General features: G+C 45.8%; 1 protein-coding gene across 1 annotated transcript; it reads left to right on the forward strand.

Moving 5' to 3' along the window:
• Window positions 1-2799: 2799 nt before the first annotated feature.
• On the forward strand, window positions 2800-7506 carry LOC120678601 (nucleobase-ascorbate transporter 6-like). The gene is made up of 14 exons (XM_039959857.1): window positions 2800-3639; window positions 4164-4261; window positions 4417-4593; window positions 4688-4788; window positions 4896-4971; window positions 5045-5104; window positions 5196-5380; window positions 5463-5559; window positions 5669-5755; window positions 5848-5906; window positions 6005-6096; window positions 6488-6565; window positions 6670-6830; window positions 6925-7506. The coding sequence occupies exons 1-14, from the start codon at window positions 3537-3539 to the stop codon at window positions 7135-7137; spliced, it is 1587 nt and encodes a 528-aa protein (XP_039815791.1). The 5' UTR covers window positions 2800-3536; the 3' UTR covers window positions 7138-7506.
• Window positions 7507-27815: the final 20309 nt, after the last annotated feature.

A 27815-nucleotide genomic window follows, 5' to 3' on the forward strand; every position in this document is an offset into this window, starting at 1 on the left:
AATGTCTTGCAAAATACATGATATTTTTTCTCCCTAAATACATTGCATCCAAACATTAAAGTTTTCTTTTAGCTGTGTTAGCAAAAGCCACACGATATGGGGTGTCGTTTGCAATTTCCCAAGAAAGGAATGCACAAACACACATTATCCAGTAGAGTAACAATATACAGATTATTGAACAATCAAATACTTTATTCAGTCCTTGTTTAAATCACCCATAAATCTGTAGCTTTTGCTGAAAGACACTCGAAGTTGACAATTGTTGCTGGACACTATAAAACTATGCATTCCTGCTACAGGGCACAATTAGTCTTTCCTTTCAGCAAAGATTATTTTTTCAGTCAGCAAAAGCTACACGTTATGGATGCACGATAAAATTTCCCAAGGAATTGAAGAAACGCCTAAACAAGCATTATCTTGAAAAACCGTGCACAATGTATGAAATCGTAGCCGATCAAAGATTTTGTTCAACCCCAAGTTTAGACCACCCGTACATGCATGGCTTTTGCTGAAAGAAACTCGAAGCCAACATTACAATTGGACACACTATAAAACCTTGTATTTTTGCTAGAGGATGCAATCACTCATTCTTTTAGCAAGGGCCAGTTTCTTCTAGACATTTATGTGTTGCAACCAGCAAATCTATAATATTTGTAGTTTCATACAAAAAGATCGTTTTTGTGGTGTTAACTTGGAAAAAACCATAAACTATGGGTGTCATATGAAATTCCCACAAAAAAATAGATTTTTGTCCAACCCTCTTTAGGCCACGAGTAAATCGTGGCTTTTGCTGAAAGGCTGTCAAAGTTGACATTTGCACTTAAACACTACAAAACAAATGTATTTTTTGCCGGAGGACACCATTAGTGTTTTCTTCTAGCAGGGGTCAATTTCCTTTAAACATTTGAGTGTAGCACCCGATACGTAATATTGTAGCGCCATAAAACAAAGATAAATTATTGAGTGTATGTCAATGAACAAAAACCACACGTTATGGGTGATCTGCAAAAAAATATAAGAAACAAATGCCCAAACGTGCATTATCTAGCGGAATCACGATGTAAGAATCGTCGCTGATTAAAGATTTTATCAAATCCCTTTTGATATCACCAGAATATCATCGGATATTTATAAGAACTAGCATGGACATTCCTTCCAATTAGCCAACTCCGCTGCTAATATCAATAATCCAATTATATATGCTCATTGTATCATGAACCTATGTTTTACCTAACCCTAACCTTTCCTCCTCTTTTTGGTCACTACTTTATTTGTCTACTCCTTTTTCGAGACATGATTTGAACATAAACCAGCACACATTTTGAGCTATTCATGCCATATCATCATGTAGACACTTATTATTGTTTTTTTACTATTAATACTTAATACTATGTGTTGGCTCGGGGATGATGCTCCATCGTCTAGAGGTTTGCGTGCCTTCCCTTTTCCAATCTTCTTCTAACAATGTTTCATTCGGGCCGGTTACACGAGTTAGTTGGGTTGTAACCGGACCATGTACAGAGCGACCAAATAACACTATTTCATTTCTTACACGAGCAGATTGTGTTGCAGAGGTTGGAAACTCACCCATTTCTTAAAAAAGGAGGTGCTTAGACGGTTAAGATGTTATACATGTGTGCCATGGTAATTTTCTTTAACGTTGTTCTAGTTAATTTATAGAGTAAGCACCTATGCAAGAACGTTTTCCAAAGCTAAAATAGACTACCCACGGAATAGGTTTGAGATCCTCTGCAGTTATGGAGGCTGTGACTTTGCCATTGACATGTGGGCCTGATGGCTCCGGGGCCCAATTATGCAAGAACGTCACTGTGAAGTCGAAACTCCTATTTTGTTCGCTTCAATCAGCCAATATCATTTTTCTTTTACACAAAATCAGCACCAGCCATCAATGTTTTTTTTCACAATAAATCAACACTAACCATAAGCTACAATCAGCCGAAAAGAGTGCAGGATGAGCGAGAGGTCCGTTGGGGAAGGATGGCACGAGCAGCGTTTCCTCCCCGCCGATACGCCGGTGACGGGCTGACACGGCCCTGGCGCAGCCGCAGGTGCACAGTACACACCTGCCCGGCCGTCTTTGGAAGGCAACGGTAAATGAAAGGGTGTGCGTGTGAGCGAGCGAAAGCTGAGCTCCCCAACTGTTCCGGTAGATGCGATTTGAAAGCCTTTCTTCCTTCCGCCCCAACCTGCTGGCAACCGCACGCATTTCCTCGTCCTCCGCCGAGACGTCTGCCAGCGGACGCCCGCCCGGCCTAGGGAACCGACCCTCTTCGTACGCCCGCCGGCCTAGCGTACGCGCACAGCTGCTGCGAGGTGGTGAAACGAACCCAAACAGGGCTCTGGTTGTCTCAAATAGCATAGGTAGTACAAATTTTAACTAATAATTAAGAGTACTAAATAAAGTTAATTTTTGAAACTAATTTTACAGTTTTGTGCGACGAATCTAATAAGATTTTTGACCACATAATTAGAGGTTGGTTACTGTAGTATTATTGTAGTTAATCATCAATTAATTACCATCATTAGATTCGTCGCGAAAAATTATGTTCATCCGTGAAAAATTTTTGTAAATAAATTTCGTCTAGTACTTCTTACATATAAGATTTTTTCATTGCACTAGTTGCGCTATGAGAAATCAAACGGGCCGGGAGTACTTCATACATACAAGATTTTTTCATTTCGCTAGTTGCGCTACGAGAAATCAAACGGGGCCCAGGAGTCCAGTACCCCGGCCGTGGCTTGCCAAGCAATAAAGGCGCCGTTTTAAAGAGGGAAAGCGAGCAAAGCAGGAAGAAAAGAGGACGCCAGGACAGAAAAAAAAAATAAGGAGAGCCGTCGTTGTCTCCTCTTCTCCTGCGCGCCTCCTCGGCGCGCTGCTGTGCTGCCACCTCCTTCCCGGCCTCCGCCCCTGCTCAAAAAAGATGGCCGCCGAGCTCTGATAGCCAGCTCCCCATTCCTGCGCGCCCCTTCTCAGGCACTGCTTCTCCCTCCCCTTCTGGCCTTCTCGCGAAGCTGAGCTTCCCTCTTCCTGCTCCCGCCGCTGGACGATCGATTCCGTTCCAGCGGCTCCAATCAATCATAAAGAGCGCAGCGCAGCGCGGAGTGTGCCCGTGGGCGTGTGGGAAAGGGAGGGAAAAAGGTGGCCTTTTTTGGGGGCACCCAGATTCCATTCCTTGCGCGGGGGGGGCTCCTACTAGGCTGCTGTGGAATTTGCTAGAGCAGCAGGAGCAGCAGCCCACCATTTCTCTCTCCCTCTCGGCTCTCTCTCGCCCCCTGCTTTCTCCGCTGCCATCGATTCTTCCCTCCTTCCTTCCTTCCTTCCTCGTGAAGGAGAGTTCCTTCTGCTACTCTACAAGAAAGACTCCTTCGGTGTGCGCCGGAGAATCTGATTCTTTCCTATCCGGGAGTTTCTTGGAGCTTGCTCGCCTGCTTTCTGCCACTGACGGTGCCAGCGGAGTGAGGAGGAGTATCGGTTTCTCGGCAGCCGCCGCCGGGACAGCAGCGGAAGGGACAGGATGGCCGCCGCGCCGCCGCCCAAGGCCGACGAGCTGCAGCCGCACCCGCCCAAGGAGCAGCTCGCCGGCGTCTCCTTCTGCATCACCAGCCCGCCGCCATGGCGTACGTGCTTCTCCTCTGCTGCTCGCCTTCCTACTCTGTTCTTCGGGCAAGTCTTTTGTTTGGTTTCGCTGTTCAAATGTTCTCCGCGCTTGTCCTCTTGCGCTCTTTTTCTCTGCGCTGCTGCTTTTCTCTGATGCTGAGGCTTTCACCTTTGGGCCTGTGGCGACGTATCTGCTCGTCCTGTGTCCATGTAAATAAAGTACTCGGGATCATTACTGAACTGAACCTCTTTCTTCTATATGTCTATGCTGGTGTCTGTAATTGAAAGTGCTTATCACTTCCTTCGTAGTTCTTCTGCTATGATTAGTTTCTTAATTTCAGAAAAAGTAGCTTTCCTTGATCAAGGAGTCTAGGATTTAGTGAGGTTGCTTTGACTTGAATATACAGTAAAACTAGGAAAGGTGTGTGGTTGCACATCTTTTTCTGTAAATTAAAAGGCTTTAGATGGTATGTATGATCAGGCACGCATGATGTGCTCAAGGATGTTGACGCTTTTCTTACCCTTTGTGATCCTTTCTACGCAGCCGAGGCCATTATACTAGGATTCCAGCACTTCATCGTTATGCTGGGCACCACTGTCATCATACCCAGCGCGCTCGTTCCGCAGATGGGAGGCAGAAATGTGAGCCTCGAAACTTATATGCCGAATCATGGCCGTGTTCTTTTGATTGGCTTTTGAATTTTGAGATTTCTCAACTAGTATCAATGTTTGCACTAAATTTGCCAAGTTAAAATTTGCACCCGAAATACCTGAATGCCAGATGCCATTTCTGTCAGGAAGAGAAAGCTCGTGTGGTTCAGACGATATTGTTCGTAGCTGGCATAAACACCCTGTTACAAACATTTTTCGGGACACGTCTTCCTGTTGTAATGGGCGGCTCATATATCTTCGTTGCACCTACCATCTCCATCATCTTGGCCGGGCGGTACAGCAACGAAGCAGACCCTCGCGAGGTACCACATAGAAGCTGTGCTCTGGTCATCACCCTTGTTTCAGTATCTTTGGACACAAGTTTGAGTGACAAGCTTTTTTATTGCTCCCGTGAAGAAATTCTTGCGGACAATGCGGGGAACGCAGGGTGCTCTCATCATTGCATCGACAATTCAGATCATACTTGGTTTCAGTGGGCTCTGGCGCAATGTTCTCAAGTTGGTGTTATTATTTTCCCTGCCAGCACTTTTTGGATTACTATGTATCATTTCTTTTTGTAGTATGTTAAATTGAATTTCATCATATTTTCTCCTTTTTTTTACAGATTATTAAGTCCATTGTCAGCTGTTCCTTTGGTATCACTTGTTGGATTTGGACTTTATGAGCTTGGCTTTCCAGGGGTTAGTTTGCTCTATCTATTTCTCTTTCTCTCCATGTTTCAACATCAGGATTGACGAAATGTTCTGCATGTAGGTAGCTAAATGTGTTGAAGTTGGCCTTCCAGAACTCCTCCTGTTGGTTGTATTTTCTCAGGTGCATATATGTCTTAGTTCCTGCTGTCCTGCACCAATATGTCTATTGAGGAGGATTTCATTTACTAACAATTTGATTCTTTTTTTTATAGTATTTGCCTCAAGTTCTGCATTTCGGGAAGGATGTCTTTGGACGGTTTGGTGTTCTTTTCACTGTCCCTATCGTGTGGCTCTATGCATACATTCTCACCATCGGTGGTGCCTACAAGAATTCTCCACCGAAGACGCAGGTGCATTGCCGTGTTGATCGTTCAGGTCTTGTTGCAGGAGCTCCTTGGTAGGATCCCAGGGCAATATTCTTACTTTAGATTGCCATGTTGGTGACATTATTTATGAAGTTTATAAAACAATTGTTGCAGGATAAGTGTCCCCTATCCCTTTCAGTGGGGTGCTCCAACATTTGATGCTGGAGAAGCTTTTGCAATGATGATGACTTCATTCATTGCTCTTGTAGAGGTTTGTTTGCTTATACTGACTGAAAATGAAAGGAAAATTGCATTACCATATTATACTTTCTATCCATTTATTTGTAGTATCAATTTATATAATCTTTTTTCTTTTGTAGTCAACTGGCGCTTTCATTGGTGCTTCAAGATATGCAAGTGCAACTATGATTCCTCCATCAATTATTAGTCGGGGCATTGGATGGCAGGTAAGGATTCAAATATTATACCGTGGACTCAACAAAGTGAGTTTGTACCATCTTGGCTGCTCACATTGATCAATATGAAACAACACTGTCAGGGCATTGGCATCTTGCTTGATTCATTTTTTGGGACAGCCAACGGGACATCGGTTTCAGTGTAAGTATATCTGTGAAACTTGAATTGTCAATCCTTGATACTTTTTTTTTCAGAACCGAGTGTTTTGCCAATATGCATTATGAATTTTGTGCTTACAGGGAGAATATTGGATTGCTTGCATTGACACGTGTTGGCAGCCGAAGAGTAGTACAAATATCTGCTGGGTTCATGATTTTCTTCTCTGTCCTTGGTATATTAATTGATCTGATTTTTTAGATACTGTTACACAATTGTTGTTATATAAGTAATACCTATGCGAAAGGCCGGGCGGTTGAGATGGCTAGCCCGGCCCGGTAGCGTCGCGCTCCCAGCAGGTCCTGAGTTTGAATCTCATCAGAAGCGAATTTCAGGCTGCTGGGAGAAAAAAACCCCCTCGCTGTGCTCGCCGCAAGGCTTGGCCCTCTCGGGCATGGGCCAAGGTTCGGGGGGTTTCTCTACCCGGTTAGCCGGTTAGGCTTCCTCTTAATGAAAAAACGGTGGGGTCCGTTTCACACCCCCGGGTAGAGTTTTTTTTTTATATAAGTAATACCTATATTTTCCTGCCATGTGCTAGGCTGATTATATTTCATCTGGCAAACCAGGAAAATTTGGAGCTCTGTTCGCATCCATTCCATTGCCCATATTTGCCGGCATGTACTGTCTCTTCTTCGCATATGTTGGTATGTGCATGTATCTGAAATCACTATTATCCTTCAGCTGCCTCTTTGAAAGTCATCAGCATCATACTCCTGCTATCAGACTCATTATCACTTTCCGTATGCAGGTGGCGTCGGTCTGAGCTTCCTTCAGTTCTGCAACCTAAACAGCTTCAGGACCAAGTTCATCATGGGGTTCGCTTTCTTCATGGGATTATCAGTTCCTCAGTACTTCAACGAGTACACAGCAGTTGCAGGCTATGGTCCAGTGCACACTGGCGCCAGATGGGTATGAGAAAGGAATCCTAGCTACACTTTTGCCATTCCCCTTGATAACTTGAGCTATGACAAATTAACTGATGTTTCTCTTCGCTGTCTGACAGTTCAACGACATGATTAATGTGCCGTTCTCATCGAAGCCCTTCGTCGCTGGCCTCGTGGCCTACGTCCTGGACAACACGCTACAAGTGAAAGACGCGAGGAAGGACAGGGGCTACCACTGGTGGGACAAGTTTAGGAGCTACAAGAAAGACGCGAGGAGCACAGAGTTCTACTCGCTGCCATTCAATCTGAACAAGTTCTTCCCCTCGGTCTGACCTTTGATCCCCCGAGCGGTTTTCAGGAGGGTACTCTTCCCTTGTTCATACGGTGAACATAATTCTGCTGGCCTGGCCTGTGGAAGCTTTCTGTGTCGCTGGTGTTCGTCAATTTTGTGTATTTTTGGATGAAATGGGGTAATTCGACAGTAGAAATGGAGTAATACTCGTGTTCTTTTTCGGACCAACACGGATCAAGTGTCTGATAACCTGTTAGTTTCTTTTGTCAGGCTGGCATTGTACATCAGTATATGTGGCTTTCATAGCCCAGGTAGAATGATAAATTATTAAACATTAATGTTTCATAACTACTATTATAGTCTCATAGGAAGTAAAAAGTGAAGAAGTGTTCCATTCTGCTATTTGTTACTACTTCTGTTAGTTGGGAACAAAAATATATTGTTGCGCCTGAAGGTGTTCGTGTATTTCTGCTGCTGCTGCTGCTGCTGCTGTTTTACCGGTGAACTGGTGGAATCTTTGTTTGCACTTCTGGTCACTCGCATCAATTAAACGGGGAGGGGGTTGCAAGTTTTTGCCAGGAAAAGCCATTGGAGCACCCGGGCACCAAGCCTTGGGCCTAATGGTTCTTGAACCCAACGGGCCCTACAGCCATGCCAATTGGACATCACTTTGGCATGTGAATATGGGCTGAGCTGACAACCGTGATCTTTGTAGTTGTTGAGGGTAAGTGGTGCCGCACGGGTATATCTCATTTGAGATGACGAAATCCGCTTCCCATGGTCCCAACCGGCCCACAAGCAGTCCAATTATCTTCTTTTTCCTCCTCTTCCTACCCGGCGGCGGGTGTGGGGCGTGATTAGCTGTCACTTCAGATGATGATTAAGAGAAAGTATTATGGTAGGCGGTATGAAGGCTGAGATCTACGTGGAAGAGAGAAACGAAGAGAGAGAAGAAGATGAGCGTCTCATCAGGTGCCCGCTCAAGCCGGCCGGGAGAGGCTATGCCTTCTTCTATTAGCTGAGTTTGCTGCAACATCATTAGTACCAGTGGATCCGCAATCTACAGCGCGGGGATGCGCACGCTTGCAGCCGGTAGCCGGTGAAATTATAAGCCCTGCTCTAAGTAAACCATCGCCTCAAACAAAGCGTTGCGCGTGTTCGGGAGTTTGAGCTGCTTCGGTCCATTAGGGCTTGTTTGGCTCCGGGACTTTTTTCAAAAGTCCCTATCACATCAAAAGGAATCTTATTATTTTATAGTATTAAATAAAATCTGTTTATAAATGTTTTTTGACAGCTGAGTGCTTTTTTGCGAGACGAATCTAATGAGCCTAATTAATCGATGATTGGCTACAGTGATGCTACAGTAACCATTCGCTAATCATAGATTAAGATACCTCATTAGATTCGTCTCGCAGTTTAGCCCCAGAGTTCTGCAGTTAGTTTTATAATTAATATTTATTTAATACTTCTAAATACTAAAAAGTTCCAGGGACTTAAAAAAAAGTCCCTGGAACCAAACAACACCTAAATGAGGTTGGTCTGGCCCACTGCGCGGACTTTTTTCACACGTCGGTGCGTATGGTGACAGCTAACTAGAACGGAATTTCTATATGTCTATCGGGTGATTATTTATGTGGTTATCACTCAGATTCCTAGGGCTCAGATTTTGTCAATATTTGTAAAGCACTCGGCGTTTTTCTCCTATCAGACTGATATTTGTTTTGTAATTTGGCCCGTTCATTTCACCGGCCCATTAGCTGACTCGTTTTTTTAAAAAAATTTCTAATAGATTTGGCGGGCGAACATGCAACTGTTTTAAAGAGGCCACCACGCTCCCGACGACCAGTGGCAAAGAGACGAGAGACAGGACGGCGTGGTCGATGCCTGCGAAGGCAGCCAGGGACCTCCCGAAGCATCTTAATCACTCATCTCGCCCTCTTCATTTTTTAGTTGTGTTCGTGGCTTGATTTTATTTTGATTCTGCAGTCATTTCTCAATTAAAGACTTGACCTGTTCTTGTATGTTATGCTCTGTTACTTGTTCGGTCATTAGCTATTCAGCCTCTTGTTCTTTCCTACTCAGTTTTATGAATTCGTTTCTCATCAATTCAATTTGTGCAGGTTTGCAAAAATTTCTACCAACCTGATTTTGATTTGTATGTTTTGAATTAAATTTAAGTTTTTATTATCTCTTATTATTCAATTTTTCTATTTCATTTTGTGTTGTTTTTCATATATTTACATTAGGGAAACTAGAATGTTGTACATAACACAAAGATTGCTCTGGAAACACAAATGGGAGAATGTACATTAGAGCACTGCAAAGACATTGGTCAATTCAGATATTCATCTTGTATTTCAGTCTTTGAGTATTGTCACTATTCTATGTTCTCTCTTTATTCAGTTTGCATCCTGTTTGACTCTTGCTTTCATTTTTATCTTCATCGTCTCTTGTCCCGTCTCAGATTAGACATAGGGTGCATTCCCCGTGTGATTTTATTTTCATCCTTCACCACTACATCGTGTACCTTATCTAATTTATTTAGCTGGCGCAAGAGGCAGAGAGTAGAGACACGTGAGAAGATATGTCTATTTTCTTTGTTGGATCTGAATAGCAGAGCAAATCGGACATTCTGGGTGATATTTGCATTTGCTTTCACTCAATTTATTCTAGTGAATGTTTATTACTTTTTTGGTTGAAAATAGTATCCGTATCATTCAGTTTTCCTCTTATCTTTACCTATGACGTGTGATTATGCTATTGGGCTAAAATGTGATTGATTATGAACAAAAAAATTACCCGGATGATGGGTAGCCACTCCCAACTAGAAAGAGAATCTGTCATGCATGCAGATATAGGCAAAATGTTGACACCACCATGTGCATGCAAATTCAAAACTAAAAAAAAAGTTATAACTATAAAATCGAACATCCAAATTAAATTTAAATTGTATCATTATCTTTCTTATGATAAGATCTTCAAAATAAGACCACACTTGCCTATATTTGCTCGATATTTTTAAAACATTTTATTAACACTAAATAATCAATTTTAAAATAATGCGAACAAATATTTTAACACCACAAACAAATAAATATTCTTACGAACAAAAAGTTAAACGTCACGAACAAATAATAATGTACAATGAACAAAAATAATAAAATAATAAATAGTGCGAACATTTGATTGTATATGATAACTACTGGAAAATGAATATTTCGAACAAATAAACATCGCTGAACAATTTAATTTACAAAGATAATAAATAATTTAACAATACGAACAAATTAGTTATACGCAAACATGAAGAAAAATGTATCAATATTAAGAAAATATCACATTAAACAAGTTAATATATAAAAGTTAAATTATAAAAGAACTCTATAGGACACATCCACGCTCTACAGCTTACATCAATTCATAGTTAACAAGTTAGTTAAATAAAAGTATGAAAGGAAATAATAAGGAATAAAAAAATTAACTTACGAGGATGTGCAGGAGAGAGCGGTGCGGTGCAGCGCTGCACCTCCTGTGCGTTGTGCCACACGCGTGCACGTGCGTGCCTGGCCCAGCTGCGCAGGTGCTGCGCGCCTCCGCGTGGGCCGCTGCTGTGTGTCGGCCCATCTGACTGCCAGCGACTATGAATCCTTCAGGCGATGGATCCTAAATATGTAGCCCGCGCGATATATAGTCCTGGTGGCGGGTGTGGCTATACGTCGCTTTGGGTGATGATTTCGCAAATCATCACCTGAAGCGGAAGGATCGCAGGCGCCAACGTAATGGGCTGTAATTAGGGCCTTGCTTGGATGGACTATTTCCGCAGATCAACACTATTCAAGTGGAGAAAGATTCTGTGCATGCAAAAAGAACAATAATGTCACATTACTCATGTACATGCAAATTCAAAATTAAAAAAAACTATAATTATAAATTGAGCATTCAAATTAATTTTGGGTTGCAACATTATCTTTCTTATGGCAAGATCATCGAAACAAGAGTACACTTTGTCTATGTCTGCATGATATTTTAAAAAATACTCAATAATAAATTTTGGTTACTAGAAATAGATATTTTAACAACACGAACAAATGATTATTTTCTATGAACAAAAAATTAAACATAATGAAGAAATGATAATATACAATGAGCAAAATATTACACATCGCGAAGATAAGTAATGAAAAATGAATATCGCAAACAAATAATTCAATATCATGGAATAATTTAATTTACAAAGCGAACAAATAATTTGATATTGCTAACAAATGAGTTACACGCAGATAAATATTTTATATGAAGAAGAAATGTGTGGTGAATAAATAAGTCATCATAGTAAATAAACGTGTCATCAACAATAACTAGTTGTAGACTAATTTAAAATACAAAATTTATTAGTAATTTATCAGCAATAACTAGTGAATAGGTAAAAAGAGGGAAATAAAAGATTAAGAAATAAAATAGAAACATCAAAAAAAATGTAAAGTCATACCGAAAAAATACATCAATCATTAGTACATTTAAGATAGATAAATAAAATAGAGAATGAAATAAGAATAAAAAATATAGGGATGGATATGAATTATATATAAAGAATGTGAATGCATTATACAAATATTATATACTGAAAGTAAAAAAATTATGAAAGAAAGAAGATGAAAAAAGGACTATATCTTTTAAGCGGAGCACAAATTACCTATAAAATTATGATAAAAAAATTAAAAATAAAAGTAGGAAGAAAACTAAACAAAAGAGAAGAACCCAAAAAAAAAGAAAAGAGGAGAGGAATGACTTGTAGTGAGAGAAAAAAAAGAGCATGCACGCACGTAGAGGAAAAAGAAAATAAACTGAAAACATGCATGCAAGTGGTATATGTGGTGTCAGACCACACACAGATAGAGACCCCAAACATGCATGCAAGTGGATATATATGGTATCATGGACAGAAAAAAGAAAATAAGCTCCAAACATGCATGCAAGTGGGCATGTGTTGTGTGAGACTATGCATGGAGGGAGAGAAAAGGAGGAGCACAAAAGCGTAGATTGGAGAGAGAAAATGAGGAAACATAGAAGTCCATGCATGCATACAAAAAATTACTCCCACAACGAACCGTCCAAGCGCTATTGGGCTGAATAAGCAAACAGACAGCCCAAAAGAGACGTGCAGAATCCATCAGTGATGGATTACAAGTTTGCAGCGTGGCAAATATATAGACTTGGCGCCCGACATCCGCTCGGATTTAGCGCCGCCGCGCGGGGTCGCTCTCCGCCACACCGCCTCTGACGGCTCCCGTCGTTAAACGCACCACCAGTCCACCACCAACCCTCGCCGCCCTAACCTAGCTCCGTTGAGCGTCGGGGAGCTCGCTCAACGGAGCTCACTGTAAAAAACTTCACGAGTTGGTGAATCTCTCCGTCTCTCTCCCAGTGTTAGAACTTTCGTGTCGATTGAAGCCGGTAAAGAAGTGGGCGCAGCAAGGCAAGGGTATGCATTTAGTGAAACTGGAAAAAACTGGCTCATGGAGGCAAAGCTATCGTGGTCATACAGTACTCTCCCTCGACGGTTAGCAAAGCGTGCGCCGCTGAGAACACGGTTACTCCAGGGATCCAAACAAGGTGACTTGGGGGTCCTGGCGTCTTGCCAAGCGAGGATTATTTGGAGTTGTGTGAGGCGAGGTGCAAAGCTTCTCAGGTTACGTATGACTTGCTGACTTGGTGTTGTACCGTTGTGGTACCTCTGCGTTCAGGACAATCATTTGTAATATTTGTACATCTTTGCAAGTGAAAGTTTCTGAAAAAAGAAGAAGAAGAAAGAGTAAAATGCACTGTATGTCTTTAAACTAGTTGACCTATTCTGTTCAGGTCCATGAACTTTGAAAATGCATTTTTAGGTACAGAATCTATTTAAGTGAGTCACTTGAGGTCCAAAACTTGCCACGCCATCGCCCGCATCCGACGTGGACGTGCCACGGTGGCACCTGGCCGTGGCGGCCGGCCAGAGCTCCCACGCGCGTACCGGCGGCCGAGCCGAGCTTGCCTTTGCCTGCACCTGCGGCGGCCGGGGCGCAGCTGCCCTCCACGTGCACCCATGGCGGCTAGGGCGGAGCTCCCCCGAAGCGCGCTCGCGCCGGCCAGGCGGACTCCGGGCGGAGCTTGCCTGTGCCCACGACAGACGTGGCGGAGCTCCTCGGCACGCACGCTCGCGGCTGCCGGGCAGAGCTCGTCTGCGCCCAAGCCCGCGGCGGCCGGTCGGAGCTCCCCCGCGCGCACCGGCGGCCGAGCTCCACCGCGCCGGCATAATCCAGCCACTCCGTTCACCCTCCATCCAAATTGGCTGTGTCAATGTGTTCGCCTCATCCTTGTGCACCTCTTGCACCGCTCAATTGCACCCCGCAGTACCGGAGCCGCTCACCCGCCCCGTTCTTCCTCGCGGCTGGCCGGCGCACTGCCGCGGAATGCCTTGTTGTGGCCAGCTTTCTCCGGCCGCGTTCTCTTCCTCCTTGCTTTTGTCTCATGCTCGCCTTGATGCCGTAGTGAAACGTCCCCTCATGAGAGAAGACTTAAAAGTGATACAATATCAATCCCAGGAGGCTGATAACACTTTTATTACATCAGATGGTATACCACCGTACAACTCTACGCGGAAGTGGTCAGTGAAGCGCCACTATCGCGAGGATAACAACTAACACCCACATAACGATATTAACTACGAAGAGGGGGTCATCAGAGTCTTGCGCCATACGGAACTTCCTGCGGGTGACCCTATCCATAGGCAAGGTTGGGTGCAGGACGGAACCTCTACTCAACGTCTTCGGGAACGAAGTCTAGATCTTTCTCTGTAAAAATTAAGAATGGGGTGAGTACAAACGTCCTCAGCAAGTCTAACCACAACCACAGAGGGGGTATAAACATAATATAATTCACAGGGTAAGTCAAGGATAAGGCTAGGGTTTAATTTGCGGAAAGCAAATTTTTATGCAGGGGTTCATTTGAAAGAAAGGATTTTCAAAGCAAGTTTTCTGGTACCGAGTAACACGTAGTGTTGATCCATACAGGATCCAAGTTTTAAGTTGCTACCGGACTCCTCATCCACCGTAGTACACGGCACAACTGCCGGACACTTTTCCAAAACAACTCACGCCAACCCGTCCATTCCCAGAAGAAACACTAGTTATGTGACCACACCGTAACTCGCCCATTACCGTGGGCACGACTATTCGAATAGATTCTTAACTCTGCAGAGGTGTGCAACTTTACCCACAAGCGGGGTACCGCAACTCGATCACCTTAGTGTCGGTGCAGATCCCAACAAAGCCATTACCCACCTTAGCTAGACCTGACTAGCCATCACGGGATCCATCAAGGGGTCATTGACCTATCACAGAGGTTTTAACCGGAGCATAAGTCACACAGAGCTAATCCCTTCTCCTTGATCACCCGTTGCTCTCAGCTCTCCTGATGGCTATCAGACTAACTAGTGGGGTTTATGTTAAGCCGTTGCCCATTCAACGGTCGAGTGGTTTGCACGATAGTGGAGTTAGGTGAGATGACACACCAACTCGGTCCTTAATTGTGACAAGATGGATATCTCCCTTCCTTGCTCAACCACACAGGCACGAGCACACCATTTGGCAAATCACACAGAAGTGCCATCCATCCTGTCTAAACTTATCTTTCGAAAATTTCATATTTTTCCCTTCCCACACACTCACGCATTTTCCTTTTATAAAACAAGTTGTATCGTGTCTAAGATCCTAATCGCTCTAGCAGCGATTAACGTCCAAACAAATCACATTCAGATATTAATCTAGGTGGTCAAGGAATGGTTATAACAAATCAAGGGGTGGCTATCCAACCATGTTTTCAGCAAGCAAAACATATGCAATTTCATAAAATAGGCCAATAGGTTGTGTTTATAAAAACTAGGACAAAATATGCATCAAAGGGCGGGATTGAACTTGCCGTCTTCAAAGCCTTCCGGGAAGTCCTGATCGAGGTACTGTCCTTCGGGTTCGAGGTCGCAGAACAGGTCCTCGTTCGCTTGCTCGCAGTACTACTCATCAACGGGTTCTCCCTCATTCACACCGTGATCTATGACGCACACAAACAAGCACATAATCAAGAAAAAGAAAGAAAAGTTTTATCGTTGAGCTCGAATCGGAAACAATTAAGATATGGAGATAGGAGTAATATTTTTGGGCGGTTTCCTAATGACATGGCCAAAAATATGTTAAGATTGGCATGGTAAAGTTTCAGATTGATCGGAGATCGTTTGGCGCATGAAATGAAGGCCGAAGAGGTGTTTAGGGTTAAATAAGGATCCAGGGGCTCATTTGTAAATAGTTTTGGAATGAAAAAGGACTTAGTTGCAATTTCTAGAAATATCTGAGGCATACTAAAAGGTGTAGGGGCTTATTTAGTATTAAGTTTATATGGTGGAAGGGTTTATTTGTGAATACAATGATAAAGGAGGGCTTCTTTTGCAAAAAAGGCCAAAGGGTGGAGGGACTCTTAATTAAAAATAGAAAAGTGCAGGGGGTATGGGCAAAATTGCCCTTCTCCTTCCTCTCTCCCGTGACCAAAACAGGAGAGGGGGAGAGGGTGGCGCCGGCGGCCCGGGTCGGCAGCCCTGGGGGTTCGGTGGCGGTCCGAGGAGTGGGGGAAAGAGAGAGGGCGCCACGGGAAGTTGATTACCGGCCGCGGCTCGAGCGGAGGTGGCCCGTGGGAGCTTGGCCACGACGACGGGCGGCGGCAGGCGACGGCGGCCGTGGTGACGCCACAGCAAGGCTCGACGGCGGCCTGGAGCTGGGGGAAAAGGGGAGGGGATCCCGGTGCGCCCCTTACCTTGGGCAGAGGTGGAGCGAGGAGGCGGCTCCGCGGTGGCCAGCGGGGCTCGGTGGCTATGGTGGGCGGTGGCGGCGTTGGGAGCTCGGGAGGAGGCTGTGCGGCGGTGGAGGCGGCCGTGGGGCTCGAAGGCGAGGAGGAAGGCCTACTTATAGGAGTGGCAAGACGGTGGAGCTTGGCGGGGCGTGGGTGGAGGCCGGCGAGCAGTGCGGGGCGCCATTAATGGCGTTTTGGTGTCATGACACGGCGGCGGCGCGATTCACGGCGGCTCAGGACGACGCGACGGCTCGGGCCGGTCCTAGCAGCGCGCAGGCACGTGGAGGGGCCGGCTGCGGGGCTCGGCGTCGAGAAGAGCAGCGCGAGCAGCGAGGCGACATGATGTGCCCTGTAGTGCGGCGGCGCGAGCGGCGAGGCAGCACAGGGAGGCGATGGCGGTGCGCCGGGTGGTGCGGTGAGCGGCGCGGTCGCTTGGAAAGCGTGACGCACGTGGGCGGTGCAGGGAAGGCGGGGCGCACGGCGCGTGCGCGGGCGAGCGGGTGTCGCGGCATGCGCGGCTTGGCGTGCCGAGCGCGGCGAGTGCGTGCGCGCGCAGCAGCGGCGCGCGCGGCCAAGGCAGAGGGAGGCAGCGGCGGTGCGCGCGCGTGCGCACGGCCTAGGGGGTGCTCGGGCCAGGGGGGAGGCGTGCGTGCGTGGGCAGGCGATCGGGCTTGGGCGGGCGCGTGCGTCTGCGTGGCCGGGGAGCAGAGAAGGAGGGAGAAGAAGGGAGAAGGAGGGAGAAAGGAAAAAGGGAAGGGAAAAAGAAAAGGGGGGAGAGAGAGAGCATGTCGGCGGGATTCGCGGTCGGCGATCGCGCGTGGACGACTGGAAGTCGAGCGGCGCGGGATGGGACGGCGGCGAGGAAAAAGAGAGAGAGAGCGAGGTTCGGTCGGCGGAAAAAGGGAGAAGAAAAGGTGAAACGACGAAAGAAATCGGGTGTTGGGACGGCGAAAGTTTTTGGGAATGTATTAGGGTTTAGGGTTAATTGAGTTCAACGATGAAAAAGAATTTTGAAAATTATTTTTAGCGTGTGATTTATTTGGTAAATTTTTCGGGATGTCACACGTAGTGCTCTCTGGTTTGACCGTTGGTCGATTTGTGCAGCAGGTTGGCCGGAACACGAAGCTCGTCGACGTTCAGCTTTCCGCTGCTGCCTCCGTCGTGGTCGACTGTGCTCCAGTTGATTTGGGGCCCTGCTGTCGTGCTGTTCTGCTTTGGGGTGAGCCTCTGAGCATGCCCGTGGCGTTTGCATGGTCAATTTGAGGCCGGCGGGTCCTTGGCCCCATACGGAGGGGGAGCCGGCGAGGTGCTCGGAGCAGAACGTCCTCTGCCCCGCCGCACACCCCCATGGCTCGCCGGCGCACGAGCTGGAGCTCCGCCATCGCGGCCGGAGCCGAGCCGGGGCCGCTGCGAGGGAGGAGGAAGGGGGCGGCGCGCGGTCTTCCAGGAGCTCTGCTCCGCCTCGAGGCCCCTGCTCCACTGCGCTTGGGATCGGACGAGCTTGAACTCAGTGGCACGGTGCCTCGCTCGGCTCGCTCGCGGTCGCCCCTGCTCCTTCTCCACCTCCTCCCACTCGCACGCGCGCCGCCGCCGCTCCGCGGCCTCCTGGCGCCGCCTCCGCCCGAATGCTACAGGCCGCGCCACCGCCCGCCGCGGAACGCCGGAGCCCCGCACGGCGTGGAGCCCGGCTTGCCTCTGACTGCGCGCGCCGCTCCACCCGTCCCGCCCACGACCGCCGCGCAGCAAGGGAAGGGGGCGAAGGGCGCAGGTGCCAGGTGCCAGGTGCCACGCTCGCCATGCTCGCGCTCACCAGGCCAGGTGCCAGGTTGACTCACGCCTCGCGTGGACCAGCGAGGGCGCCCTCTAGCTGCCACCGTGGCACGTCCACGTCGGATGCGGGCGATGGCGTGGCAAGTTTTGGACCTCAAGTGACTCACTTAAATAGATCCTGGACATAAAAATGTATTTTCAAAGTTCGTGGACTTGGACAGAATACCTCAACTAGTTTAAGGACCTACAGTGTATTTTAGTCAAGAAGAAATATATACCCGGGATAGTCCTGATTAATAGAGTTGGATATGAATTTTCCGGGTTTGCTTTTGCTCTGCAACATTAGTATATGTGTCGTCATGTGGTTCAAAGCAGAAAAAGAAGCAGCAGCAAACACGGAGAAAGCGCACGACTTTTTCCCACGCCCGTGGGCTTCATTCCCTGCCTTAGCGGCCTACTGAGAACTGGCAAAACATTTCAAAGGAGGACGGCGAGGTCTAAGGCCCATTAGGCTCCGAAGCTTTCTTACAGAGGCCCACATTTGTAGCTCGGATGGGCCCATGGGACAATCACCCTTCCCCATTCAAAATGAACCATCGAAGTTCATGTTCATTGCGATGGCTACTGTAGCTTGCTCATACGACACCAACACATGCATCTCAGACTAGTCTGAGTCCTCGGGCGTACACAAAAGATCTCTGTGCCCGTTCTAAAGTCTCAGCGCTCGAATTTCTTCTCATCTCGCAGAAGAATACAAAAGGCTTTCGCGCTCGCTGCTTGGACACTTCAGAGGTGGCAATGCCATGGCAGTTTCTGCCTGCGAGGAAGAAAAAGGCACCCAGCCGGAGAAGAGCTTGGCTAGCTAGCGGTTGCCATCTGGTCCCTCCTCCCTCCCGGCGCCTGTCACCGTCCAGCCGGCGCCTGGCCCTGCGCAACCAGAACCTGCATGGAGTCGAGGCCCGACGGCAATGCTGATGGCAACCTGGCTTAGCTCCATGCGGAAATAAACCCTCAACAAAACCGTGACGCCGCTGCGATATTCGTGTAGTAGATGGCCTTCCAGAAGATGGGAAGACGACGGTTTGACAGTTGGTGGGGTACGTGTTGCGAGATACCCATATCCCATGCATTGATGATGGGAGATACGATTCCTCTTTCTTTTTTTTTGTGGACAGTTGCAAACGAAACCGTAAAAAGTCCACGGTACAAAAGTCTCACAATTTAACTGTTGTAGAGAGACGACCGAGGCTGAGGTACCCTCCGACTTTAAGGTCCACGGTACAAAAGTCTCACAATTTGACTGTAGAGAGACAGTAGAGGCTGGGGTACTCTCCGAGGAAGTCTGAAGTAGAGGGCCAGGTTGTCTCTATGATATGCGTGGCCGGTGAGTTCTCTCACTCCTGACGAAAACGCCATCCGGGATTCAAACCGGGCACCTCGCTTTCGGGAGGCTGGCATCTTAGCCAACTGGGCTATCCTCCCTCCCCTCACAATTTGACTGTAAAACACATTTCTGTTCAATGGGTTTACGCAATTTTCGTGTACAAAATCTAGACCATCTAACTAGTTTCTGCTAGTGACGGATCTAGAGATTTTCCGCTGGATTTTATTACATGGGTGTACCAAAGTACTAGACCGTAGAGAATTTAGCCCAGCATAGAGTTGATCCCCACTACTAACTAATTCTTGCTTGTGAGATTATTGTAATCGTCACATCATCTTCATAGCTTTCAAGATGTTGAAGCACGAGCATGATGCCACACTTTAGTCAAGCAGCCTGATGTTCGAACAGAGAATACCTCGGGGTACGGTTACTAGATTGACTTGTGCGTTACAAAAGTTCTCCGAAGTGACTCACCGGTCAAACACTCTGATGGCCTTTCCTCTGTGAGCAGACTCGCCAATCCTCCGGACCCACCTGTCAGTCACCGCCGAAAGGCACCTGAGCAAGAGACAGGAAAACAAGAACTAGTGTTCCGTGACCGCAGCCAACTTTTTTTCCATGCTCCCTGCAGAAACGATTCCCCCCTCACCCCCATCATTCCAGCCCTACACATGGAGAGATCAGAGATGATAGGATGGAGACAGATTGCATTGTAAAAGCCATCTGGCTTGCACCCGCAACGCATCATCCTAACCTAGAAAGTTCCTGCAGGCTACGTTGCCTCATTGTGTCCATCTATCCAGGAGCATACAAGCACAAAGGAAAATTAAGCATGGCACACCGAGAGGCAACTTTTGTCGCAGAGATTGCTTGTTGTTTGTTACACTTACACACACACATGGGGTGTGAGGAAAGGAGAGTTGGGGGTGAGCTGCAGCTGCTCATGGCTTTATTAGTTATTTGAAGCCTTTCTTTTCTCTTTCTTTGGTGGTCTTCTCAATGATCCGTTTTCTTGCTTGCTGTTAGCACGCCCTCCTGCATGCTTTCCAACCTTTGCAACCTCTGTGTGTCTGTGGCTTGCTCCCCATGATTGCCCCCATGAGAGGGCAATGGGGCAATCCATGGGACAAGTGCACTTAGGCAGGATCTATGTCGGCTAATGAGACAAGGCCCAACCACAAACCACACAAGATTGATGTGGCAAGCCACTAGGGCTAGATGCTTCCTTGCACCTTGCAAAAAGATTTATCTGTTTGCTAGCTTGATGTTGTGACCACAAGCGTGCGAGTACATGCATGGAAACAAAGAAGAAAGATTGAACTGGATTCTGCGTGTACCGTGCCTAGCTATATACATGGTGCATGCGTATACAAGTAGCCCAAGTGTAACAACTTGAAGTTAATCAACAATTAATCTGATTAAATTTTTCACTGGTCCTGGTTGGAACTTGATTGGAAAGTTAGCGAGATGGAGTTCGCCCGTGGCCTGCAATGCGTGTTGGTGGTGCTTTTCTTTTGATGTTGTGTGTGAAAGGTGGTCTTGCTGCATGTCTAGTGTATGTAATAAAGGTCCAGCTAGTTGACGTTAAAAGGCGTCAAATACCTTTCATCTGTTAGTTTACCTGCTTGTCTTGTTTCGTTATCTGATCGTTTATGTCCATTTCAAACCGAATAATAATAATAATCCCTCTAATAAACCGTTTAATTTTATATGGGGTAGTATATCTGTTTGGAACGCAGGGTCACCAAACAAGTTTTCAGAGGACGCATAATTTAGTTGCCAGTGATTTTACAGGTCGTTGATGCATGTCTGATTACATCATGACTCTTCATTGCCTCTCCCAAGTTCCAATCCCTGATGACAAGCCTTTCTAGTATGACGTGGTAGAATCTTGCAGTTGGACCTGCTGGCAACTAGTACATGCATGATCAGTAGACTCCAATTCACGTCCTTCTCCCTCGCACTGTTTGCTCAATACATGCATGCTATACCATAAGTATGTTTCATCCTCATCGAGATTTGGACAGGCAAGAAAAAGGGACGCAGAGAAATAAAAGAGTCCGGCCGGGTGACGGCACTGTTATATTTTAGGATCACCAGAGAGTAGATCAGTGGAGTTCTCTACTCTTTGCTTTGAATAAACAGTGGTATTCTTGAGTTGCACGGGAGAAAGAAAGAGAGGGAGAGAGTGTATACCATCGATGTTGGAGGAGGAGCCGGCTGTGACGACGGTCGTGGAGGCGGCGGCGCGGTTCGACGTCGAGAATGGCGTGGCGCAGGGGCGAAGTCCAGCATGCTCGATGGCGATGGTGCGTCGCCGGTGGAGCTTCCCGTCGCCACAGCGCCCCCTTGCGATCGGTCTAGGGTTTGGACGGTGGGGAACAGTGACGGCGGCAAACCTCGTGTCAAGTGTCGTGGTCCCCACCTCCTCTATATATGGCACTGCGCGACGGGGGCCCACCAGCCGTCTATTGGGCTGGGCGTCCCCAATCAGGACGCGAGTCAAGAGCCCAGTTGCCGTTGGGCCAACTGGTGGAGATCAATACTAACATTCTCCCCCTTGATCTCATCTTACACTTTTAAAACTTTAAAACTTGACGTAACCCTTTTTACTTTCTCTTTAGTTGCTTTGCTATTGGCCTCATCTCATTGCAGATCAGTACGTAGAGCGTGCCTCATCATGACGGTTATTAGTTACCGTCAGACTTAACAGCCACAATGTACCTTTCTGTATTGAAACAAGATCTTAACCTTTCTTTGGGCCCTTTAGTAATCCAGAAATCATAGGCCTCCCATAAAACCCATGTCGACTTGGGCGGTAGGCCTTTTGGTAAGCGGATCCGCAAGCACTTGCTTGATACTTTGGTGCTCCATGATTTCATATGATTCTGGATTTTCTCCTTTGCAACATATAAGCCATTGTCAATGTGTTTGGCAGCACACTTGACATGTTGCCATAGGAGTAAAAACATTCGAATGGTATACTGCTGTTGTCTACCATTATCAATTCCGGGTAAAGGTTTTATCAACCATTTTGCCTGTCTTGTAGCCTCATATCATGCTAAACTTTGGGTACACGACCCACGGTATCACAACTATTTTGCTTAGGAGCTTTTCCACAATAAAACTCCAAGCGCGAGTGTTAGCTACTACTGTGGGCTTCACTAAACAACTCGCCAAAACTTAATTCCTTTTGCTCACAACCTTTTGAGAGCACATGTTCCTTTCTTACTTAGCATGAGGCTGACAATATTTTGCAAAATTGCAAAACATTCTATAACTCCATTCCAGTGATCTATTGCTGGACTGGACTTCTGCCAAAATATCCCGGATACTTGCACTATGTCAGGGTAAATTCTTTTGAGCACTAATTTTGCTTCCAACAGTTAAAGCACATGGAACTTTTTTCTTTTGATCGATCATATAACGGTTCGTGGAATTCTGAAAATTCCAAAACTATTACCCTTGACAATAGGACAGACGTAGGCTTACTCGCATACATACTTTATATCTTTCAGAACTATTTTCTAAGTATGCTCTCTGCGATAATCCTTAATACCCCCTTTACTTTTATCCCAGTGAATTTTCATTTCTAGAGCGAATGATTTTTCACCGAGATTATTTTATCAAAACTAGAGGTCATAATAACCTTCTTTAAACTTTGTAGGAAAATAATTTCCCATCTTCAAACTTTGCATATTTGCAATTTGTCTTGACCTTTAATTAAAACCCAAAAATTTCTTTGTTCTCACAAAACTTTTGATACATTGTTCTGTGATCTGATTTCATCAGATGGTATCACAATGTTCTTTTCTTTTCACAACAAAACCATTTGTGCCGGCCGACGGAGATTTGCACAAAAAAAAGGTATATTGCTCTAACATCCATCTGATGCAATTTAAAAGCAGTATGCCATTAATTGCATTATGATTCTAAAAGAATCCTTTTATGAGATTGAATAAAATGTCTCATTATAACTTATTCTTTTCTTTGCACAAAACTTTTTGCCATAAGTCGTGCTTAGCAACTTTTCATGTTCCCTCCGGAGTCTCGTTTCAATCTTGTAGACCCATTATAGCCTACTGTTTTGGCTCCATTAGAAACTTATTCCATGTTCCAAAATAAATTTGGAAATTTTAGGTCTCGTTATATCTTCCATTGCTTCTCGCCACGTCGATGAATGAGACAACTCAATTTATGACATTCATACAACGTGAAAACATATGTTGAGACAATTTCAGTGCTTGAATTATAGGAGTGAACATACAGTCCCACTTCTCTTCAAGCCTTAGTTCTTGACATACTTTACTCCCCCAGATTATCCCATCTATTGCAAAGATAGAATATCTTCAAACTTTTGTTTGGGTTTGTTCTTTACAAGCCTCGGTTCAGTTTTTACAAGCCTCGTAAGGTGCTTCAAGCACCACCTTTTCTTTTTCGGTTGATTTGAGGCTTAACTATATTTTCTCTCTATTTGGAGCTGAAGACTCCAGAAATTTCACTTACTTTATTGTTGGGGTATTAATATTATGACCGTTGTACTCCCTTTTCGGTCGGTCATATTCACTTTAATAGATCATCTTTGCTTTTAAAAAATGCATCGCATTTAACTTTGCGGGGAAATTCTCTCTAAACTTTAAATTTTAATCTTTTTTGTCTTTCTAATCTTTCTCCCCCTCAAAATATGGCACAAACTTTGCTGCCATAATTTCGAAACAATTTTTAACACTTGTGAACGAGGAGCATTTCATTACTAGAACTTTATTCATATGACCAAGTCATACAAAATAATGGGAGTACTATTTCCTCATTTCTTTTCAAGAGCTCCTCAGAATTCTTGATTTGTTGCACTTTCAAGAACTCATCAAGTTCTTCATTTTGCTATACTTTTGCAAGTCATTCTTGCAATATTGGTTAGCATACAACTTTCTTTTGTCCTTCGATTCTTTTCAAGTCACTATCCAACATGCCATTATAGTAGAGCATGGGAATTGTTGGAATAACTTTAAAAGCTCCCCTAGATTTCTTCACTTTTGTGTGATACTCATGTCGCACGTGAGTCATCACAAAAACTTTCCCTGTCATGCAGGATATGAATGGCACAAGTGCCAAAACTTTTCCGACTTGCGGTAATAAACTTTAAATGCATTGGTAACACATGTTTAATTCAACGTTGGTCAAATTGAACATGCGTCAAACTCATTTCAACCATTGTCTTTACTGTTGTTGAAGGACGAGATAACACTTTATAGTGATAAAATTTTAGTCATTGTGACTAAAACATGCGCATATACTTTCTTTTCTGATTAAATCTTCCCGTTGGTTCCAATTTAATCAGAAAATCTAACGACAGTAAAACTTTAGTGAGAGAAACTAAAAACTTCTCGAAAACAGTTGCATCTCTTTCCATATCAACTAAAAGTCAGAATGGAACCAGCACTTTTCTTTCTTAACCTCAACTCTACAGCTGAGTAACCTCAAAACTTTATCTGTGGCGTTGATCGGAATCAACTTTTGTCTGTTAATTTCTCTCTACTTGGGAAGAATTGTATGTCTTAATTTAACGTTGGTCAAAATTAAAACATACAATTTTCCTTTACTTTCAATTCTATATCACCGTTGGGCAGAAATAGAACACATGACAAGAATAAAAATTATAATATTGCCATCATCAACTTTGGTCAGAAAATGACAACATCATAATAAACTTTAAATTTCATTTCTTTTAAGAGCAAACTAATGCTCAACTTGACACTTACAATGGTAAAATGGTGCCAAAACAACCTTTCTTTGACTTTCAACAGCGGAAGCTTTCTCAACCTTAAAATTACAGGCTCCTTTTTTTCCACCGGGAAAAACTCATCTGAGTTTATCTTTCTTTATTGCATCAGAGAACTTTTCTTTCTTTCATAAGCTTTTCTTTGACTTTCTCTATTCTCTGAAAAATTGATCACTTCGATGCAATTCAGAGATTCAATATTGAACTTAAACTCATAATGAAATTATAATATTATTATAATCAACGTTGGTCAGAAAATAACAATATCATAATTAACTTTAAACTAATATCTTTCTCCTCTTCTATTTAAATTGTCCCGTTGGTTCTAATTTAAATAGAGGTTGAGACTTTTACTTTGCAGCGGAAACTTGACAAAAACGCTTATTCAGAAGCATCTTTATACTCATCTATTCTCTAAGTAATTTATCTCGTTGGTTCAAAATTGAATAGAGATAAAACTGTACAAAATTCAACAAAGAAAGGCTTCTGAAAATAGCTGACTTATTTCAATTTCTATACTGTTCATGCAGCCCGTGCACAAAATAGGCCCGCTATTGGCTCGGCCGCCTGGGCCCGCTCAGCGCCCGCCTGGGCTGGCGGCCCAGCTGCAGCGCATCGCACGCGCCCAGCTAGGCGCGGCCCGCTCCACTGGGTGCTCCCGACCGCCCCTGGCCGTCCGTTGCCGATCGACGGCCGCCCGTCATCCTCGCAGGAACAAAAAACCCGCCGGCCGGCTTCTTCCCCCTGAACCCTAATTCCATTCTTGCCTCCCTCCTTCTCAGGGCCGACCAGCGGCGCCGCCGGCGGCGCTCCTGCCGCCGCGCCGTTCGGTCCGGGCAGAGGCGCCATGGCCGTGCTGTGGCCGTGCGGCCCCGAGCCCAGTCTTTCTCTCCTCCCCTTCTTTCTCTTGCTTTTGCGCCAAGCCGCGGCGGCCATGGAAGCCGGAGGGTCGCGGCGCCGCGGCGGCCCCGCCCCCTTTTCCTCCGGCACCGGTGAGGAGCGGCATAGCCGGCACGTGGCCGCGGTCCTCCCCTTCTCTTCTCTTTTCTCTGTGCAACACGCAACAGCAGCTAGCCATGGCAGCCGGAGGAAGGCCGCGGCGCCCCCGCCGGTCCCCTCGCCGGTGTGCGCGCTCGCCTGTGCGCGGTCGCGCCGCCGTCGAGCGGCCTCGCGGTGGTGCTCGAGAGCTCGTGCGCGCGCGTGGCGTCAGTCGGAGGCGGCGGAGTGCCGGCAAACCGGCGAGCTGCGGCCCGATCCGTTCATCTCGCGCGGCGTCGTGGACAGCCGGCGGTGGTGCGCGCAGGTAGGAAGCCCGCCGCCTCTCTTTCTTGCTAGGGTTAGAGATTCGAGATTTCTTTTGACTTTTTCGATCCGAGATCGATGTACTTTCTCTGATTCTTTCGATTGGCAGACGAATCCGTCTTTCCCACACCCGATCTATTCTCTAAACCTTGCTCTTGATACCATTGTTATATTTTAGGATCACCAGAGAGTAGATCAGTGGAGTTCTCTACTCTTTGCTTTGAATAAACAGTGGTATTCTTGAGTTGCACGGGAGAAAGAAAGAGAGGGAGAGAGTGTATACCATCGATGTTGGAGGAGGAGCCGGCTGTGACGACGGTCGTGGAGGCGGCGGCGCGGTTCGACGTCGAGAATGGCGTGGCGCAGGGGCGAAGTCCAGCATGCTCGATGGCGATGGTGCGTCGCCGGTGGAGCTTCCCGTCGCCACAGCGCCCCCTTGCGATCGGTCTAGGGTTTGGACGGTGGGGAACAGTGACGGCGGCAAACCTCGTGTCAAGTGCCGTAGTCCCCACCTCCTCTATATATGGCACTGCGCGACGGGGGCCCACCAGCCGTCTATTGGGCTGGGCGTCCCCGATCAGGACGCGAGTCAAGAGCCCAGTTGCCGTTGGGCCAACTGGTGGAGATCAATACTAACAGGCACCCCCATGTCCAGGTTTTGTCTTTAGCCAAAAGATGAGCTCAACATCACAGGGAACTAAGCTGCTTCTGTCATCCTAATAACCAACACCCAACAGCGTCTGCTGTATCGTCGTCGTCGCCTGTGATGATGCAAGGCCAAATGGCAGGTTAGGTAGTGTTTGTCACTTGCGATGTTGAGGCCCTGTTGGAGTTAACCTCCTGAGGGCGCAAGAGCAAAGGGAAAATATTGAGAATGCCTTGAGAGGCATAATCTTCATCAGTAGGGCCGTTTAGTCAAAACCGATGAAGAGGACTGCTCGTCAGAACCAACGCGCATACAGTATTTAGATAGGTAGCTCCATTTCATTGAAGGCACGAGAATAATAATAATAGACAAACTTAAGTACCCCTTCGGATGTTTGGTCGTGTCTAGGTTTGGTGGGGTTAGTTTTAGTGTGTTTACTTTTTCGTGTTGTTCTTGCTGTTTTTATTTATGTTGGGCCGCTTGCCACTAGCTTGGTGGTGCTTTATAATTGTCTTGATATCCTCTACCTATTAAGGTTTGTACATGTCATATTGCTTTTCTTTTAATAAAATATATGCATCACGTTCTCGTGAAAAAAAAAAACCTTCAGACCCAAAAGAGTGATGTTTTGGATCACGTGCGACCAATGCAACTTTGATCATCAATTACTTTGTACACACTGATATTGAAGTTGAAAATGAAGAAATAGTATACTCATAGACTTGTCTCAAAAAATAATTATTTTTTCAAACCATTAATTTTGGTTTATTTTGCCGGTGTATTATAGTAGAATTTGGTGCTGTGGAGGTCTCGTCGGTTTGCTCCCTTGGTGGTTGTGGAGTTTTTTTCTTTCTTGTTGTGTTAGTTGTTTGTCGTGTTGTGATACACATACCCGGTAAATTCTTGCCGGCCCGTTGACTTTAAACAAAATAGTACACACTTGTGTTTTAGGATCTCCTA

Source organism: Panicum virgatum, chromosome 2K, assembly GCF_016808335.1.
Source record: "Panicum virgatum strain AP13 chromosome 2K, P.virgatum_v5, whole genome shotgun sequence".
Classification (NCBI taxonomy): Eukaryota; Viridiplantae; Streptophyta; class Magnoliopsida; order Poales; family Poaceae; genus Panicum; species Panicum virgatum.